The sequence below is a fragment of the Mobula birostris genome, chromosome 5 (assembly GCF_030028105.1).
Source record: "Mobula birostris isolate sMobBir1 chromosome 5, sMobBir1.hap1, whole genome shotgun sequence".
Taxonomy (NCBI): domain Eukaryota; kingdom Metazoa; phylum Chordata; class Chondrichthyes; order Myliobatiformes; family Myliobatidae; genus Mobula; species Mobula birostris.
This window is the reverse complement of record NC_092374.1, coordinates 174,202,884-174,219,097: the sequence shown is the minus strand read 5'-3', so window position 1 is coordinate 174,219,097 and position 16,214 is coordinate 174,202,884. Positions and strand designations below refer to the sequence as shown.

The 16,214-nt window shown below is 47.8% G+C and overlaps 1 protein-coding gene across 1 annotated transcript in view; it reads right to left on the bottom strand.

Annotated features, from left to right (window-relative positions):
* The window catches only part of LOC140198412 (uncharacterized), a 61,873-nt gene extending 52,525 nt beyond the window's left edge, over positions 1 to 9,348 (bottom strand). Inside the window, exons 1-2 of the mRNA XM_072259503.1 lie at positions 9,311 to 9,348; positions 8,983 to 9,164 (exon numbers count right to left, since the gene is read on the bottom strand). Coding sequence (XP_072115604.1) covers positions 8,983 to 9,164; positions 9,311 to 9,348 — 220 coding nt within the window. The remainder of the gene's footprint in view (positions 1 to 8,982; positions 9,165 to 9,310) is intronic.
* Positions 9,349 to 16,214: the final 6,866 nt, after the last annotated feature.

The window sequence follows — 16,214 nt, the reverse complement described above, 5'->3', positions numbered from 1 at the left end:
TATCTGACTGGAGTCTGTAACAATGGTGTAGCACAGGGTCAGAGTTCATTGTGTCACATGATCGGCAACAATGAATTATCTATTGAGGCAGGTTTTATTAAAAAAACTAACTAACATTTATTAAACTCTGCTCAACAAATAGCGAAAAGTATTCAAACGACTAACTTAACTGGAATTTAACTGCTATACGGCAACTGTGGAACAGTTCTTAAAAGGGCAAATGCGAAAACAGTTCTTAAAGTGGTAAATTCAAACCCAGTCTTAAAATGGTAAATTCAAAAGTCCAAGTGATTTACACAGTCAATAAGGAGAGACTTCTCTGGAAACAGATTTCTTCGAAGACGTGACGTTACTGCTGATTCTCCAAAGGATTCACAATGAAGGAAATAATACGGCTTAAAGAAACTGACCTTTTCCTGGCGAGTGAACACTGTACAACTTCCCTGCTCTTGCAGGAGCTATCTCAGACACAGGTCACTATATTATGAACGAACCCTCAATAAGGTCGATCCGTTATAAAGCCACCAAACAACTCCAACTTTATTCCGATTTTTCAGGTTCCCATCCTTTAATAAGGTCTTCACTCTCCAATACTACTGTAAAGGAAAAATTATAGATGCAACACACAAACCTGGCAGCAGTGGGCGAAACTGCCAGCACTAACCTTTGCACCTTAAAATAGAAAGGAAAACTCCGTTTTAAAACGAAACTGCGTCATGACAAATATGCAGCATAAAGGAGTAACTGATGAACTAATACAAAACTAAACTGAAAACCTAACTGCGTCACACCAGGGGGTTCCTTTATACCTGCTGAGAACAGGTCATCATGCGACCTCACACTGGCAGGAAAATTACATCATGTGACCTCCGCAAAACCATTACATCATGCTCATAAAACAGTCACAAGATACCCACGGGGTATGTAACAATTGTTTGCAAGATTTATCAATGAATGTCAGGCATTCAACCATAAGATTACAGATATCACAATAATCAGTGGAGGTGCAGACAATAAAAGAGGTTGTCTAAGGATCAAGGGAGTCAGATCATCTGGAAGATTGGGTGAAGCTGTGGTGACACATACAAAATGCTGGAGGAACTCAGCAAATCAGGAAGGGAATGGACCATAGATATTTTGGGTCAAGACCCTTCATTAGAATTCCACAGATGCTGCCTGACCTGCTGAGTTCCTCCAACATTGTGTATGTACTGCTCCAGATTTCTAGCATTTGCTGAATCTCTTGTATCTTCATTGGCAGAGGGAATTTAATTCAGTATGAGGTAAGCACTTTAAGAGGACAAATTCTGACAGGATAGAGAAAGTCAATGTAAGTCTTGGTGTTGATGTTCAGAGGGACCTTGGGGTTCAGGTCCACAGCTCTGTGAACCTGGTGACACTGGTGGACAGGGTGCGGAAGGAGGCATGTGGTAAACACTGGTCTTCCCAGACCAAGGCACTGAATCCAAGAGGTGGGACATTATGTTACAACTGGATGAACTGTTCCCAGCAGACAGTCCCCAGCCCCACAGCCTGCCAGTTACCCCATCCTCCCCACAACCACGTTCTCTTTGGTTGACAGAAAAGGAACTACAATGATGTTTAACAGCAACTCCTTCAAGCTCACCTGCAGGAACAGTGAAATTTCTCCCTGAAGACCCCCCTGTCCCTCGCCTGCATCATCTCCTCCTTGTAAACGTGGTTCTTGTCTGAGTACCTGCAGCCGAAGATCAGGGTCATCACATACAGACCCCCTCTTGTGGAGGCACAGGGCAGAGGTCACTCAGCTGGGGGAATGGGGCACGAAAGCAAGACGGGGGTGGAGGGAGGTGGAATCGAGTATGAACAGAGAAAGGAAAGGGAGAGAATGAGAGACATTGAGGGAGAAGGAGGGATAACAGCGAGAGAAGAGAGGGAGGGAGAGGGGAGAGAAAGAGAAAAGAAGATAGAGTGGAGGAAATGGGAGTGGGGAAGGAGAAGGCAAGGAAGGGAGAGTTGCGGGAAGAGTAGGGGAGGAGAGAGTGGGGCGGGAGGAGAGAGTCAGGGGAGGGAGAGTGTGGGAGGAGGGAGAGATTGGGGGGCAGAGAGAGAGGGTGAGGGCAGCGGGAGAGAGTGGGGAGGGGAACTCCGAAGGCTAGGCAGCATCTTTGGAAAAAAGTACAGTTGACGTTTTGGGCCAAAACTCTTCAGCAGGAAAGGTTTCAAGAAAAAAAACCTGAGGAGTAGTTTTAAAAGGTGGGGTCGAGGGAAGAGAGAAACACAAGGTGATAGGTGAAACATGAAGGGCGTGGGATGAAGTTAAAGAGCTGGGAAGTTGATTGCTGAAAGAGATGCTGTTCCACAAAGGAACACCAAGCCATTGTCTCCCACACCATCACCAACCTTACTGACTCTGGAGTTCTCCCATCCGCCACCAGCCTCGTAGTTCCCACACCCCGCACCTCCAGTTTTTACCTCCTATCCAAGATCCACAAACCTGTCTGTGCAGGTGGACCCATTGTTTCAGCTTGTACCTGACCCACTGAACTCATATCTGCAAACCTCGATTCTGCTTTATCCCCACAGTTCAGTCTCTTCCTACCACATACATGACACCTCACACCTTCTGGATCTTTTCAATGATTTCAGGTTCCCTGGCCCCCATCATCTTCTTTTCACCATGGATGTCCAGTCCCCATACACCTCCATGCCCCACTGGGAAGGTCTCAAAGCTCTCCATTTCCTGCTGGACACCAGACCCAACCAGTTCCCTTCCACCACCCTCCTCCATTCAGCGGAGCTTGTCCTCACTCTCAATCATTTCTCCTTTGGCTCCTCTCTTCTTTCAAACAAAAGATGTAGCCATGGGCACTCTCATGGGGCCCAGCTATGCCTGCGTGTTTGTCGGCTACATGGAACAGTCTATGTTCCAAGCCTACAGGCTCCATCCGTTCCTTTGAGTCGAGTAAGACTCCTGGAAGCGACGGCTTACCGGCTGAGTTGTACTCGACTCTGTGGAACTGGATGGGCCCAGACCTGCTGGAAGTGTACAACTCTATGCTTCTGGCCAGCTGCATGTCAGAGTCCATGAGGAAGAGCATCATCACCCTCATCTACAAGCAGAAGGGGAAAAGGGAAGACATTTGGAATTGGAGGCCCATCTCTCTCCCGAATGTGGATTACAAGATTCTGTCAAAGGCTATCGCCAACAGGGTCAGGTCTGCTCTGGGACAGGTGATCCACCCGGACCAAACCTGTGCTGTACCAGGCAGGAAGATCTCGGACAGCCTCACGCTGCTGAGGGACACCATCGTCTACGTGCAGGACAGGGGAGTGAAAACCTGCCTGGTCAGCTTGGAGAAAGCCTTCGACAGGATATCGCACACGTACATGGCGGGTGGGAAACAGACAGCTTCTCCATCAGGTCTGGAGTCAGGCAGGGCTGCCCTCTGTCCCCCATCTTGTTTGCGCTGCATTGAACCCTTTGCGGAAGCCATCAGGAGGGATGAGGACATAAGAGGGGTGGCACTGCCAGGCAGTGGAGGGACCCAGTTGAAAACCTCCCTATACATGGACGACGTCACCGTCTTCTGCTCTGATCTGAGCTCAGTTCGCAGGCTGATCAGCATCTGCGAACAGTTCGAGCTAGCGTCGGGGGCCAGGGTCAACCGCACGAAGAGCGGAGCCATGCTCTTCGGCAACTGGCCAGACCGATCCAGCGTCCCCTTCACCATCAGGTCTGACCACGTGAAGGTGTTGGGGATCTGGTTCGGAGGGGCTGAGGCGTGCAACAAGAACTGGCAGGAGCGGACTGCCAAGGTGAAACAGAAACTGGGACTGTGGCGAGGGCGCTCCCTGTCGATAACGGGCAAGAACCTGGTCATCAGGTGTGAGGTGCTCTCAGGGCTGCTGTACTTGGCGCAGGTCTGGCCCGTCCCCCGCTCCTACATCTCGGAAATCACCCGGGCTGTCTTCAGATTCGTCTGGGGATCCAAGATGGATCGGGTCAGGCGGGCCACCATATACAAGTCCCTGGACAATGGGGGCAAGAACGTTCCCAACTTCGCCCTCACCCTGATGGCCAGCTTCGTGTGCGGCTGCATCAGGTTGTGTGTAGAACCCAGATATGTGGGCACCAAGTACCACTATGTGCCCAGGTTCTACCTGTCGCCCTGGCTACGAAGGATGGGTCTGGCCCCACTCCCGCGCAATGCCCCAGTCAGCTAGTCGTTGCCGCCATACCTGTCCTTCATAGAAAAGTTCCTGCAGGAGAACGCCTTTGACCACAGGGCCATCAGGCAGTGGTCAGCACGTAATGTCCTGCAGGCAGACATCCCACCTCTCCCGGAAGTTCCCGCATATTAATAGTGGCTCCCTGATGCCCGCAAATTATATACAATGTCCCGGAAACCAATTTTTTTGAGAGCGAGCGAGAGAGAGAGCAAGAGAGAGCAAGCGAGAGCAAGAGAGAGAGCGAGACAGAGAGAGAGAGAGAGAGAGAGAAAGAGAGAGCGCAAGAGAGAACGCGTGCGAGAGAGAGAGAGAGCGCGCACGCCATGGCAGAGTGTTCCAAAAAAAAATAAAATATAAAACGTACGTCACCCCAGACTACACTAAAGTGTACCCCTGTCTAATAGGGGTCAAAAATAATGACAGTGTTGCTGGCTGCACTGTTTGCAACAGTGACTTTTCTATTGTCCATGGTGGGTTAAGACTGTAAAAGACATGTTGAGGTGAGTTTAGCAGGTCTCATTCGTTCATTAGCATAGGTAACATTATTTAAACTAGCTGGCTAGCTGCTAAGGAGCTACTCTATTGCAGACATCCCACCTCTCCCGGAAGTTCCGGGAGTCTCCCGCAAATTGATGGTGCTACCTCCCTGAAATGAGTTTTTGCAGGGTGAGATGTCTGTGCAAGAGAAGGACGTGATGGACACAGTGGGGTGGTTCCCGGAGCAGACCGTCCAGTTCATCTGGCAAAATGCCTCATCTCCAGACCTCACCAACAGGAACCAGGACCTCGCCTGGCCGGCGGTGAGAGGGGCCCTCCCAGTCAGATTCCTCCTGTATGCCCGGGACGTTGTCTCCGCACCCCACTGCCCACGGGAGGACTGCAGTGAGGAGGAGTCTGTGACCCACCTCTTTGCACACTGTCAGTTCGCAGAGAGGGTGTGGAGGAGGATGGACGGGCTAGTGTCACGTTTCATCCCCAGCAGCTGCGGAACAGAGGACTCTCTGATCTACGGGCTGTTCCCGGGGACGCACACGGAGACCAACATCCGGTGCTGTTGGCAGATCATCAACTTGGTGAAAGACGCTCCTTGGTCGGCCCGAAACTTGATGATCTACCAGCACATGGAGATGTCCGTGGGAGAATGCTGCCGACTGGCACACTCTCGGCTGCAGGAGTACGTGCTGAGGGACGCACTGAAACTCGGTGCAGCCACCGCAAGAGCCCGGTGGGGAAGGACCACAGTTTAGGGTTCTTCTCCCGCGGGAGTGGGAGGGATCAGGTGGCGGGGAGTATACCCCTCAACAATGGTGTGGGAAGGGGAACCAACGGATTGCCACCTGGGTGGCCAAAAGTATGGATACCTAGAGACCATGAGGGAAATGTATGTAAAGGATTGAGAGTCATTGAATGGTTTATTTTATATAATTTTATTTTTGAATAAAGTATATTTTGAAATTTAAAAATAACATTGGTGACCGTCCCACACTTTTCCTACGCTACATCAATGACTACACTAGTGCTGCTTCCTGCACCCATGCTGAACTTGTCAACTTCATCCACTTTGCCTCCAACTTCCACGCTGCCCTCAAATTCACCTAGTCCATTTCTGACACCTCCCTCCCCTTTCTTGATGTCTCTGTCTCTGGAAACAGCTTATCAACAGATGCCTATTGCAAACACGTGGACTCTCAAAGCTACCTGGACTAAACCTCTCCCCACCCTGTTACTTAGAAAAATGCCATCCCCTTCTGCCAATCTCTGTTGCATCTGCTCTCAGGATGAGGCTTTTCATTCTAGAACGAAGGAGATGTTCTCTTTCTTAAAGGAAGGAGCTTCCCTCCCTCCACCAACAATGCTGCCCTCAACTGTGTCTCTTCTATTTCACGCACATCTGCTCTCATCCCATCCTCCTGCCACCCTACCAGGGATAGAATTCCTTTTGTCCTCACCTACCACCCCACCAACCTCTGCGTCCAGCACATAATTTTCCACAACTTCTGCCATCTCCAGCGGGATCCCACCACCAAGCACTTCTTTCCCTCTCCCCCACTTACAGCTTTCCGCAGGGATGACTCCCTACATGTTTCCCTTGTCCACTCGTCCTTCTCCACTGATCTTCCTGGCACTTATCCTTGCAAGTGGAACAAGTGCCACTCTTGCCCCAACATCTCCTCCCTCACTACCATTCAGGGCACAAACAGTCCTTACAGGTGAGGTGAACCTGTTGGAGTAATTTACTGTATCCTGATGTGGCCTCCTGTACATTGGTGAGACCCAACATAGATTGGGAGACTACACTTCGTCCACTAGATTTCCAAGTGGCCACCCATTTTAATTTCACCTCCCATTACCATTCTGATATGTCCATCCATGGCCTCTTCCACTGCTGCAATGAGGCCATTCTCAGGTTGGAGGAGGAACACCTTATCCGGGTAGCCCCCGTCATACTGGGGGCACTGGGAGCAGACCAAAATGCAAGACGCAGACACTGAAGAACAAGTAACAGGACTAGGACTAGAGTTAAGCAAGAGAAGTGGGGAAGACAGGACACTGGACATGACACAGGCCCTGGATGAGACAAGGATACAGGGCCAGGGCTAGGACTTGACTAGGATAGTGGAACCAGGAGATGGAACTTGGAACTAGGAGCCTGGACAAGGACTCTGAGCCAGAGACTGGACAAGGACCCAAAACCTGGGTCTTGGCTCGGGCTCGGACCCCGGATCTAGGCAAAGACATGACGAGGCTTGGGTTCCTCGAGGCGAGGACATGACGAGGCTACAGGACGTGGCGTGCCTATAGGACGGGACAAGAAACTCCAGGACAGGATGAGGGAACTCCAGCCCAGGACAAGGAATCTCCAGCACTGGGCTGGGCAAGGTACTCCTGGGCTGGGCGAGGCACATGGACAAAACAAGAACACAAAGCTGTGGCTAGAACAGGACAGGGTTCTTGGACATGGCTAGGACTGGACGAGACCCCAAAGCCTTGACTAGGTCGAGGGAGAGACAGGAACACAGAGCCTTGGTTGAGGGAGAGACAGGAACACAGAACACAGAGCCGGGACCCCTCCTTGGGTACAGGACGTAGGGCCAGGAGTCATTACACAGAATGAAGAATACGACGAGATGGTTCCCAACACAAGGTAGCGGCAGACAGCCAGACTTACCTAGCAAAGGCGTGGCCACAGACGGTTCCCAACACTAGGTAGTGGCAAAAGGCCGGACCTACCTAGCGAAGACGTGGACACCAAGACAGATCCCAACACTCGGTAGCGGCAAACAGCCAGACCTACCTAGTGAAGGCATGGACACAGAGACAGTTCAAAACAACAATAGACAGTTCCTTATCTTGCTCCAGCGATGGAACTTGACAGCGTTGCAGGCGAGGGTTGCAGGTGAGGCAACCGAAGGAAGGGGAACAGAAGGGATTCAGACAGGGGTATGGACAGGAACAATCCAGCAGCCAGAGGCTGAATCCTGAAGCTATTTATGAAGCTAGCCCAAACCAGAATCAGCTGCCTCAACAGAAACTGGGGAAACCCGGAAAACCTGGAATGAGGAACATGGACCAGACCATGAACCGGAATGCGGACTTCACGGACCGGACCATGACACCCTCAACCTGATGGCATGGACATCAATATCTCAAACTTCCAGTAATGCCCCCCCTTCACCTTTTCCCATCCCCTTTTCCCTCTCTCACCTTATCTCCTTGCTCACCCATGGCCGCCTTCTATCAGGCCCCCCCACTTCTCCAACCCTGTATCTCTTTCATCAATCAACTTCCCAGCTCTTAACTTCACCCCTCCACGTTCAGGTTTCACCTATCCCCTTGTGTTTCTCTCTCCCCTTCCCCTGCCTTTTAAATCTTCTCTGCAGCTTTCTTGAGGGCCTCCATCTGAAACACCGACTGTACTTTTTTCCATAGATGCTGCCTGATGCCTGGCCTGCTGAGATCCTACAGCATTTTATATGTGTAGCTTGGATTTCCAGCATCTACAGATTTTCTCTTGTTTGTATGTGAATGTACAAGGCTTGATCAGTAACTTTGCCAATGACACTATATTAGGAGGTGGTCTTGATAGTGAAGAGGTTAGCGCAAACCACAGGGGGAACTTGATCAGTTGAGGAAGTGGGCTGAGGAGAGGCAAATGGATATGTGAGGTGATTCATTTTGGAAAGTCAGACTAGTATAGGACTTACATTATGCTTCAATTCCTTGGTGTTAACATGTCAGGGGATCTAGCCAGGGTCCAACACATTGACGCAATTGAGATAGACACGCCAGCGGCACCACTTTTTTTACAATGCCCATGGCCTGTTCTTCATCAAGTTACCTACTGCTTGCACTGTTGTAACTATATGTTATAATTAGGTGGTTTTTGTCAGTTTTTCAGTTTTGGTCTGTCTTGTGTTTCTGTGATATCACACTGGAGGAACATTGTATCATTTCTTAATGCATGCATTACTAAATGACAATAAAAGGGGACAGCGTGTCCTCATAATCTAATCTAATCTAATCTAATCTAATCTGATCATTAACAGATTCAGCATGTCACCATAGACCCTTGCACATTTAATATAACTGTATGGACATTCTCACGGGTTACGTTACGGCCTAATATTGAGCCTCCATTACACAGGATTGCAAGAGCTTGCAGCGGGTGATAGAGTCAGCCAGTTCCATCCTGGGCACAACCCCCCCCCCCCCGCCCCCACTACTCCCCACTTGGTGGATGGATCTCTAGTCCATTCTGTACGGCCATACTGGCTTCTTGCTGGGTGCGTGAAAGTGTCCAGCGGTATAGCCCAAAAGAACGTATTTGGATTCCTGCTCGGTACACCCCGGACAAGTCTCTCAGCCGGGGTTTCCAGCGGACACAGTTCTCTGGCGCCTCGAGAGGGGGCCCGGTCACCACCGTGGAGTCCGGGCGCTCTCGCAGGCGGACGCTGAAAGAGAACTACAGTCACCCTCGTGAGAATTCACACATTCCAGACAATTATGGTTTCTCGCAATTGTATTCAGCTCTGGACCTCGTGCGTCTGTCTTGTCAAATCTTGACCAAAGCACAGCGACGACAATGCTCTCTGCTTACCTTAGCCCACGGTCCGGGAAAGACGACGCGTGCTTCATATGGACGATGTTAAAGGAACGATAATAATTTAGTTTTAGGTACAGTGGAGGAACTACCGCACAGAACATCCCCCCTAAACATACAGGATTGACCTCTGGCAACAAACAGAAGCCGGAACCCAACCAAACAATACAGTGCAAGACCCCACAGAAATGTTACCAGACGGGGTACTGCTTGACGGACAGAAGTGGTGCACTCACAACAGAGCGAGAGCGGGAGTTTGTAGGACAGGAGACAATATGGTGAAGTGGGGTTTAAAGACCAGCGAATCCTGTGAGTGTGGCGAAAGGGTGCAGAACATTGAACACATTCTGCTCAACTGTCCACTCTCACCTGATTTAGCCCACACTGACCTGCTCAACGTCAAGCAAACAACACTAGAGTGGCTGTCTGTCTGGTGTGACAAGCTGTGATGATGAATTTAGTTTTAGGTTACTGCTGCGAGCCGCGGTGACGGCGTTAATTTTTATTTAATTTGAGAGTTCTTAGCGGCCCTGCTAGCCTAGCATTTACTATTTTCCTTTAGTTCTGTACAGTTCTTATTCAAACTGAGTGTCTGTCGCTCTCTCTCTCTACCTCTCTCTCTCTCTCTCTCTCTCTCTCTCTCTCTCTCTCTACCTCGTGGTCACACACAGCGATTCCGTCTCGGGGTCTGCTGGGGTCAGAGACCATCTGGTAGGGTTAGGGAGTTACACACAGCGGTCAGCCATCGTGGGGTAATGGGGTGCCTGTAACGCTGCTGTAATTGTTAACTCTCTTCCACTGAGTAACTGTAACTAGTGACGCTCTCACGATAACCCCCTTCAGCTCACATAAATAACCGCTCCCCTATTGACGCTCTTCCATAAAGTGCCTATAAACATTGACGCCCTCCATGTGACCCGCTATAAAAATTGACCCTCACCCCGTGACCTCGCTGTAAGTACTGACCCTCCCACAGTGCCATCCTGTGAATAATGACGTTCTCAAGTGAGCGCTTACATCATCGACGCTCTGCCGATGCACCTCTGGAAGTGGTGGCGTATTCTTAATGAATTGTATATTCTGACTGTGAACCCATTTAAGTTTTTGAAGATTCGCAGCGAGACACTCACTCTAGTGGCGAGACTCTGCAATTCATCGCGCTCCGCTGATGGGACCCTGCATTTATGAAAGCTCTCCGGGTGACCTACGGAAAAAAAATCCGCGGTGCCCTCTGACAATGCAGAAAAAGTTGACGGGCTCTGAGTGAGCCCCTGGAAATACTGAAGGTCTCCCGCTGACCTCACCGCCAACAAACATCGACGCTCTCCCATTTGAGCCCCTGTAAATAGACACGTCTACCTTTGATCTACTGCATACGTTGATCCACGCCATGTAATCCACAGCAAACTTTGATGCCCTTCCTTGAGCTCATGTAAATAATAACGCTCTCCAAATACTCCTATTTAAATATTTACGTTTGCCCTGTAAGCCACATTGACCCTCACCCCGTGACGCCGCTGGAAATTAAAGTTCTCACAGTGAGCCGCTCTAAGTATTGACAGGCTCCGATGACGATTCTTCTTCTTCTTCTTCTTCTTCTTCTTCTTCTGCTTCTTCTTCTTCTTCTTCTTCCCTTAACTCCTGGGCGCCGTCACGACAAGCTTTGCACCAGTTTGGTGTTCTCATCATGCGGCGTGTCTTGGACATCTGAAACCTGGCGGAGCCCATCCCTCTCCAGGTTTGACCGCAGCCGATTTCCCCCAACTAGGTGGCTTGCCTTGGTCGTGAACACATGGCCGTTATAGTTCATCTGAAAACCTTTCCGCCCCGGCCGGTGACTTCATCATGGAAGTCATTCGCCCAGTGGTGCCGCGTTAACACCACCCCCTCACGTGGTTTAGCCTGCCAGCTGACGCGGTTTACCGGGGTATGGCACTTGGAGTCAACACCTGAGAGATTTAGGAGATGGATGAGGACCGGTGATGCTCGTCCACCCTGTCTGGTAGGGAGCAGCATGACAGACATCAACGGTACTACCTCTATCCAGAGCCCCCTATACCTCGGTGACCACTGTTCAGTAAATGCGAAGCTCCAGCGGCAGGCAACTGTAAGTATAAACGTAAGGGCAAGAATTTATTGAATTGACTTTATTTCTTACGCTCTCCCGGTGCGGCTCGATAAGTATTAAAACTTTCTCTGTAACTCCTATCAATATTGAAGCCCCGCCGATGATGTCCTGCGGCTGTTTAAGACTTCCTGATATGACTGGACATATTGACGGAGAGTTGCTCATGGAGCTGGCAACCCCATCCCGTGTATACTCAATGTTACAGAAGCTCCACAGACCTCATCCCTGGGAGGGAAGGGATCTTCGCCCAGGACTAAGGACTCCGGTGTTCTGCTGGCAGCGACCTATGCCCCAGCTGGGTTGATGGGCATTTACATGTTGACGTTTTTGACTGGCCCACAATCCGAGTAACCCGCTCTATATAACGATGCCTTCTCGGTTTCCCTCTTTAAATATTGACATCATCCGGTGACGCATCAGGTGACCTACTTTAGATATTCACACTCTTCCAGTGGGTCACTCTAAGTATTGAAACACGCACAGTGACTCGCACTAAACATTGACACATCCAGATTACATCACAAATATTGGCGCCTTCCAGCTCACCCATCAGATGAAGGTGAAAGGTAGGCGAGGAAAAGAGAAGGGGTAAGAGGGAAGTGAGAATCGGGAAAGGAAAAAGAGAGAAGGTGGAGGAGTGAGAAATCAATGGGAGTTAGTTAAATCAATGTTCATGTCATCAGGCTGGGGGCTATCTAAACGGAATATGAGGTGGAGAAAATCTGCTGATACTGGAAATCCAAGCCAACACACACAAAATGCTGGAGGATTGGTTAAACACGCAATTTGGTCAGCACAGATATGTTTGGCTGTTCCACTGTAGTACGCCTCTCTGCAGCGGCAGTTCCACCTGCTGCTACGGTTCAGGACAGATCTGTTTTACCACTTAACCATCTGGTTTGTTTTATATTCATTGAGCCCTCCTTCATCACGGCAACAAGGGGGTTTATTGTGGGCATCTGGCTTTTGACACAGATGAATATTCAAAGGGGATTTGCTAGTTGGGATATACTGTCATTATAAATATGTAATTCTGTAAATTTACCTGATTGGATTCTAAATGTTAAAGTTAAGTAGCTGATTATAGCAATTGAAAGTGTACAGAAGTTAATCATTTACTATCTTTGTGCTGAAGAAATGTAACATACTGTGTCAGGAGACTGAGGCTCTCTTGGACTCTCCTGGAGATTTACTGTGTGAAGAAAGACTTTTATATTTCCTAGTTACATCTTCCATCTGGCTCAGATTTAGTCAGTCACAGCACATGCTTCCATGAACATGTAACATAGAACAGACAGCATAGAAGATGTTATGTTCCCCATTTGTTTTGAGTAACACCCCACTTTATCCATTGTGTCTCTCACCTGCAGTGTCAGCACGTATTCTTCGCTGCCTGGTCGACTTGTGGTCAAAGGTGTTTACTTGGAAGACAGGGTGTGTAGCAATGTCTAACATGGTAGTGGGGCAAGGTCTATCCTGCGTAACTCCAGGTACGGGTAGAACCTCAGGGTGGAGTGATACTTGGTGCCCATGTATTTTCGGTCTACACACTGACTGATACAGCCTCACATGAAGGTGGATATCAGGGTGAGGGTAATATTGGGTACATTTTTTACCTATTCTCTGGGGACTCTGGTCATTGTGACCTATCAGACCCCAGATAAATCAGAAGGCATCACAGACAGAGGGGTCAGGAATATGCCACAAGTGTAACAAGTACAGCTCCCTAAGAGCATCTCACACCTAATGGCCAAGTTCTCCTCAGTTATTGACAGAGAACACCGTTTCACTGTCCCAATTTTTGTGTTACCTTCCCAATTCCTCAGCTCCTCTGAACCAGATTCCCAGTACATCCAGGTCATCTAACCTGCGGATGAAGGGGATGTTTGATCAGTCTGTCTGGTTACTTTTCTTGCAGTTGACTCTGACACCTGATATCAACTCAAACTGGTCATAGATCTATGAACTGACCATAGATCCAAGCAGAAGATGGCAACATCATCCATGTACAGGGAGGTTCTCACTTGAGTCCCTCCACTTCCCAGCGGCATTACCCCTCATATGCCTTCATCCTTCCTGATGGCTTTGCAAACAGTTCTATACAGCACATAAAAACAAGACGGGGAGTGTGAGTAACCCTGCCTGACTCCAGATTTGATGGGAAAACCATCTGTCTCCCACCCATTGCTTTGAACAGCACTATGGATAACTATGTTGAGCAGTTGGATGGAATTTCTGACTCCCTCCCCAAACCTGATTTCGAGGAGTACATCCATTACATAATCTCTTTTGCTCTACTGTGGAGAGTTCTTTAATTCTAAGGGTGCCAGTTTGCACTCTTCCTCTGGATCAGAACACATTGGCGTAAAGTTGCCCTAGTGATATTCTCATGTTGGTGCTGAGAAATTGTCAATCACGTGACCAGAATTTATATTATACATTTCAACTTTCTCCGGATGTGCCTCTAAACCTATGTGGAAGAGACTTATTGTGTAAAATACAACCTACTATTACCTGCACTCACAGAAGACTTAATGTGTGTATACCAGAGAGCCATTGTGGACTATACTATCTCAGTAGTCGTCAATCTATTTTCTATAAGTGACAGTTACTCATTGCCCATGCATCAAGGGCTTCGCAATATTTTACAAGAGTGTCTTGAAATCCTCCAGGAATTTCTCTAGATTCTGTTTAGATCTACAACTCAGTAAGTGGCTCTGTTATCTTCACTGCGCAGCTTATTATCAATTGGCCGGAAATGACCATTTCATGCATCAGAAATAGGACTCCTATGTTGGTAAGGAAATTGTTCTCTACACCTCTGAAATGTATGTGAGTGATTCCAGTGTTGTGGTGATGGCGAGACTCCCCCATGAGGTTCAGAGAAACATATCAGATCAGAAAAGGGAACTCCATCTAACTCTAGCGGTTTCCAGAGGTAAGATGGCAAAGGACTTTGGACTAATGATCAAGGGTCTACGAGGACCATCATGATAGGAGGTCCTGGAAAAACTGGATGGAGTCTATGACCATTGGAATGAGGTAAGGGTTTTCTTTTAACCCTCCCGAGTACATTAAGAGCAGAGGCAATCTTTAAACAGGAAGTTGTAGGAAGGTTAATGTTCAGTGCTGATGTGAAACTTTAACTCTCCAAGGTCCCACTGCAACTTTGCGTCATCTAGCCAACTGAAATTGGTAAGATGACAGTTGAGTTGCATAAAGTAACTCTCAACCCCATGGGGCACAGTACCCTTTTCCCCAGAAGCCAAAGAGATAGATCATATAAATCAAACATACTGGCTTATTGAAAGCTGTAAATCAAGTTTGTGAACAATGTATAATACATATTTTACAAAATCCAGGTAAAATAATGAAGGTGGGAGGATCTCATACACTACCCCTCTGATAGACTGTGCACATACAGGTAGATTTTAGAGAATTATTTTCATGTGAAGGATATACAGTGGCATGCAAAAGTTTGGGCACCCCCGGTCAAAATTTCTGTTACTGTGAGTAGCTAAGCGAGTAAAAGATGAACTGATTTCCAAAACACATAAAGTTAAAGATGACACATTTCTTTAGTATTTTAAGCAAGAAAACTTTTTTATTTCCATCTTTTACAGTTTCAAAATAACAAAGAAGGAAAAGGGCCTGAAGCAAAAGTTTGGGCACCCTGCATGGTCAGTACTTAATAACACCCCCTTTGGCAAGTATCACAGCTTGTAAATGCTTTTTGTAGCCAGCTAAGAGTCTTTCAATTCTTGTTTGGGGGATTTTCACCCATTCTTCCTTGCAAAAGGCTTCTAGTTCTGTGAGATTCTTGGGCCATCTTGCATGCACTGCTCTTTTGAGGTCCATCCACAGATTTTTGATGATGTTTAGGTCAGGGGACTGTGAAGGCCATGGCAAAACCTTCAGCTTGCACCTCTTGAGGTAGTCTATTGTGAATTTTGAGGTGTGTTTAGGTTCATTATCCTGTTGTAGAAGCCATCCTCTTTTCATCTTCGGTTTTTTTTTTACAGATGGTGTGATGTTTGCTTCCAGAATTTGCTGGTACTTAATTGAATTTAGTCTCCTCTCTACCAGTAAATGTTCCCCGTGCCACTGGCTGCAACACAAGCCCAAAGCATGATCGATCCACCCCCGTGCTTAACAGTTGGAGAGGGGTTCTTTTCATGAAATTCTGCACCTTTCTTTCTCCAAACATACCTTTGCTCATTGCGGCCAAAAAGTTCTATTTGAAAGATTCAAAGAACATCTAAACAAGCCTGATGCATTTTGGAAACAAGTCCTGTGGACTGATGAAGTTAAAATAGAACTTTCTGGCTGCAATGAGCAAAGGTATGTTTGGAGAAAAAAGGGTTTTTCATTAGCTGTGGATGCCAGTAATGAGGCTGCAGGAGCAGTGTTACTCCAAACGGATGATGGTAATGAGGTTGGTCATCTGGTAGCTTACTTTTCTAAGAAATTTAATGAGCGTCAAAGAAATTATTCAACCATAGAAAAGGAATTATCATCTCTTGTTTTGGCTTTACAACATTTTGATGTGTGTGTTGGTGCAATTCAGAAACCATTCATAGCTTACATTGATCATAATCCATTAGTATTTTTGAGTAAGATGAAAAACAAAAATAGAAGGTTATTGAATTGGAGTTTGATGTTGCAGGAGTATAATATTTTGATAACTCATATTAAAGGCAAAGATAATGTGATTGCTGACTGTCTATCTAGATGCTGAATTTTCAATGTAAATGTTTTTATGGAGTGGAATTT